The 4,078-nt window shown below is 34.2% G+C and overlaps 1 protein-coding gene across 2 annotated transcripts; it reads right to left on the reverse strand.

Annotated features, from left to right (window-relative positions):
- Nucleotides 1-17: 17 nt before the first annotated feature.
- LOC119636944 (peptide-N(4)-(N-acetyl-beta-glucosaminyl)asparagine amidase) lies at nt 18-4,078 on the reverse strand. Of its 2 annotated transcripts, XM_038032697.1 has the most exons (8): nt 3,954-4,078; nt 3,292-3,830; nt 3,111-3,220; nt 2,520-3,053; nt 2,134-2,456; nt 1,991-2,075; nt 603-699; nt 18-533 (listed from the first exon to the last, which is right to left on the reverse strand). In XM_038032697.1, the coding sequence occupies exons 2-8, from the start codon at nt 3,731-3,733 to the stop codon at nt 115-117; spliced, it is 2,010 nt and encodes a 669-aa protein (XP_037888625.1). In that variant the 5' UTR covers nt 3,734-3,830; nt 3,954-4,078; the 3' UTR covers nt 18-114. The 2 variants fall into 2 exon arrangements, with proteins under 2 accessions (XP_037888625.1, XP_037888624.1); XM_038032696.1 differs by having other exon boundaries at nt 3,292-4,078.

Consider the following 4,078-nt stretch of genomic DNA (forward strand, 5'->3'; position numbering starts at 1 on the left):
TTTTTTCTTTCTTTCTTTCTTTCTTTCTTTTCCTTATCATAGAATAATAGAATACGGTTATACGCAAAACCGTGATATTGCACTCAACTTACATCATTTTCAAATTTAATGATATTATAAAAGTTCCACTTGTAAATCGAAGGGATAGTCTTTGGAATTTAAGCTTTGTCTAAAAAGCTGTGTATGCTGCCAAGCAACGTCACCTTTACCTCCCGATAATTTGGCACAAATCTCAAAACGGCCACAGTTTACGATATCCGTGACCGCAATTTCGTCACAAGGATGTATTAAGAGTTCTACGTTACCCTCTCCAAATGTTTTCGTCTCGAAGCGTAGAGTGTATGTTTTCACTTTAAGTTTGGAAGAGTCAAAATCAAATTTCCACAAAATTTCCGCACTCTCACTGTCTTCTTGACGAGCCAGATAAGCCATTTTCCAATCACGTTCCACTTTTCGTAGCATATTTTTAGAAGAAAACTGACAGCTTTGCCATGTCTTATACGTCTCCAAAACACGTACATCTTGACTGTTATCTACAATTTTGAAAGTTTTCCATTTACATTCGACTAACACATCTGCAATTAAAAAATAATACAATTTACCTTTGATATAACGTTCATAAGTATCTGTTGCACAGCAATAACGTAAATTAAACTGTTTATGTTGAGCTTCTTCCTCCTTTAAGGTAAAAGTGAAAATCTGAAAGTATTCCATGTTTTATTAAACCAGAGCAATAGTGACGAAAGGACAGAAAGAATTCTTATCCATTTGCAACATCAAAAAAATATAATACAAATATGCGTTGCTAAATGATCTTGATTATATCGCTAGAATTTATTTTGCAGTATTCGATTAATTTTAGGTATGTCGGTCAGCTCGACCATTCATACGTTATCGCATAGCCTAAGAAATAAGAATTGTAATAAGCATGTAGTGACTATGCTTTAATTATGATTGGAGAGCGTCTACAATTATAGTGAATGAACTGCGGAAAAAACAAATTATAGTCGGCCGCAACCAAGTCGTTTATAGCAGTCGTTATACCACTCACCGCCTAATACTGATCAATATTATGCAAACTTTGTATGGCCTCTTAAAGATTCTTTCTGGTAAACGTACTTCTGGCTGTAAACATTTTGATGAAAGAGTGAAATTTTAGTATTCTATAATACTAAGTAGACTTGGCCCATATTTTTCCCCACTTTTGCAGTGGTGATGCAGGACCATCCACTGAATATAAATATGAATTTTAATCGTTTTATTTGTTATTGTTTATAAGTAAGAAGCAAAGAACCAAATTTTGTTATTTTTGAAAACAGAGTTGACCTCAGGTAATATTATACTGTGATCGTGTCCTTTGATTGATTTGGCTCAATTTCAACTGGTTCAAGAACTTCATATAAAACAGATTACTGTATTTTCACGACCAAGAGACATTACACAGTTAGGCAGAGAGACGGACATGCTTAGATTGATTTAGAATTTGATCAAGAATATATATACTTTGTGAAGTCTTTGAAGTCTCCTTCTTGGCGTTGCAAACATTTTGAAAAATGAATATACCCGTTATCGTACAGTGATGGGTATGAAATTATAATATATTTTTATGCATCTATACTTAAGGATTACGATGACAAGATCGTTGTAAATATCTACTATATGTCCCAGGGAACGATTTTTTGTCTTTTCAAAGGGAAGTTTTGCATCTCGACTCGAAATTGGACTATATATGTATGATGCAAATTTAAGTTTCCCGCTACAATGTCGAAACTTTCTTCTACGAACTCTTTAACAACCCATTGACTTGATTACTTAAATACATAATTTGTATATAGTTTATGCCCTTTTTAATGCACTTTTCTTGGAGTTACGAATAGGCAGCTAAAGCAAAATTCCTTTGGAATAATTTATTAGAAAAGCTATAAAAAGCCTATTAAGCAAAAAGAGCAACAACAAATGCACATACGCTACACAAGCTTATATTACTTACATTAGTAAAGTTGTGCTCACCCCTAGATTGGCGCCAGGTTAAACTGCCGGAACTGCGTCCTTTTAATTCATTTTCTGTAGGTTCTCTGTAATAATTTGTGGCTGATAAAATTGCTTTTTAGTTCATCGTAAACTTATCCTCACCTTTCCACCGTTAATTCTATTAATTCCAGCATACAACGTTGATTTAAAGCTTTTTTCCTCTCGTCAGTAACGTGAGCTTGCCGTTTCTTTCTTATCGTTAATAAAGCTTCAATTAATTCTTTTTCTGTGCAAAAATTTCTCATTGTTAGAGTCTCTTTATGCTTATTAGTGTAACGCCAAGTGACATCCTGGGCATCATCGCAAGAATAAGCAAAAATGTAATCTATCGAACGTTTCCAGCCATGCTGGTACATTAAAGGTGAATCCACGACATTATCGGATGGATCCACATGCAACCAACGCATTTGACTTTCGGAATAAACCTAGAAGAGAAAAGAGAAATCATTTTAAATTTTGTACTTCATACTTCAATGTCAACTTTTAACCTCTGTCCACACATGATCAAATAAGGAATGTACTAGACGCGCATCATAATCCAAACATCGGCATAAAAAGGTAAAACAATTGGCATATTCGCCGCAACGTCCTTTACGTGAAACCAATAGTTGAGCAATGTCGTTATATCGATAGAATTTTGTCTCTTGACCACAACACATATTCACCTCTACACGTAAATCGTCCTCTTTTTGTGTACGACGTAAGTTACCCTCTTCACTACCACATATTTTGCAGGGTACATTATTAACCCATTCAAAGAATTCATTCTTGAACCAATTAACTAATTCTACCAAAATTAAATCACGAATGCACGGTTCTTTACAGCTGGATTTGTTTTGATGTAAAGCATTAGTTGTATTATTAGCAACTTCTTGAATTCCTAATAGTTTCTCACTAGCCTTTTGCGTCAAGTCGTCGATTGGTATCAGCTTAAGACCAAATGCCAATAATTTCTCGTCTTCATATTGCATGACTGCATCGGAAAAAAGTTCCAAAGACTGCAGGAATCGATTGGGGGTTTGCTAAAATAACAAGAGATATGAAATACATGTAATTTTCAAAAATGTTCCAACACTCACTAACACCCTGGGATATGTGATACGTTCTTTGTATGGTCTTGTGGCTTCTAAGCCGGTCACTCTGCTTTCTGAGTCGATCATACTTGTGCTCTTCAACGAAACCGATCCATCTAATAATAAAGAAGAAAAAATATTGCTTAAGAAATTTTTAATAGATTTGTTTAAGTACTCGCAGACATACCATTATTGTTTATCGCTTCATTTTCATGCTGATGATCATGCAACCAAAACTCTCGACGTTTATGCAAAATGTCACGATACTCTTTGATACGCTCCAGCGACGCATCTTGCGGTAATAAATATTCATTAGCTAAACGCTGAAAGCCAATAGCTTTTAATAATTGATTAAAGCCTTGTAGTGCAAGCAGTTTCTCTTTAATCGTTTTATTTTCCAAGCGTATTGTGCGATATTTATGCTCGTGCGGAAAATTAATTACGTTATCCAAAAGTACCAACAATATACGAACCGCTTCCAGATAGGCATCTAAAGAATTTTTCGATATTGAGACTGTTGACTGCGTTGTCGATGATGTCGATGATGAAGCGGTCGAGCTTGAAGTTGTTGTTTTACTTTCTGCCGGTTCTATCGAACGTATACAATTGTAATCCACTTGCGATGACATTGTTCTTCTAAATACTTGAGGTAGTAATTTCTTTAATATCACTTAAAGTCGGTGGAGGGAGAGAGACGAAGATTATTACTAGACAGTTTTTATATGTCTGGTACAAAATAAAAAAATAAAAAAAAATAACAAGAAAGATTTCTTCCGTTTGCACACGTAAACAGAACCAAAATAATAAAACGGTTAAAAGTGTTGATAATAAGAAGCGATAATATTTTACAATTTTTTTCTGAATATTGTTATTTGATTTTCAAGAGGTTGAAACCACTATTTAATAAAAAAAAAACAAACAAAGACACGATAACAAAATACACTTTAGGTCTCTATAATAACAGAGAAAGGCAA

The sequence above is a fragment of the Glossina fuscipes genome, unplaced genomic scaffold, assembly GCF_014805625.2.
Source record: "Glossina fuscipes isolate IAEA_lab_2018 unplaced genomic scaffold, Yale_Gfus_2 42, whole genome shotgun sequence".
NCBI classification, from domain to species: Eukaryota; Metazoa; Arthropoda; class Insecta; order Diptera; family Glossinidae; genus Glossina; species Glossina fuscipes.

Bases quoted from the DNA above. Each gene is read 5' to 3' on its own strand.
- LOC119636944 (XM_038032697.1), bottom strand. From the start codon at position 3,733: ATGTCATCGCAAGTGGATTACAATTGTATACGTTCGATAGAACCGGCA. The intron at 3,221-3,291 runs GTATGTCTGCGA...CTTTATTATTAG, and splicing joins TGAAGCGATAAACAATAATG to ATGGATCGGTTTCGTTGAAG. The intron at 2,076-2,133 runs GTGAGGATAAGT...AAATTATTACAG, and splicing joins ATAGAATTAACGGTGGAAAG to AGAACCTACAGAAAATGAAT.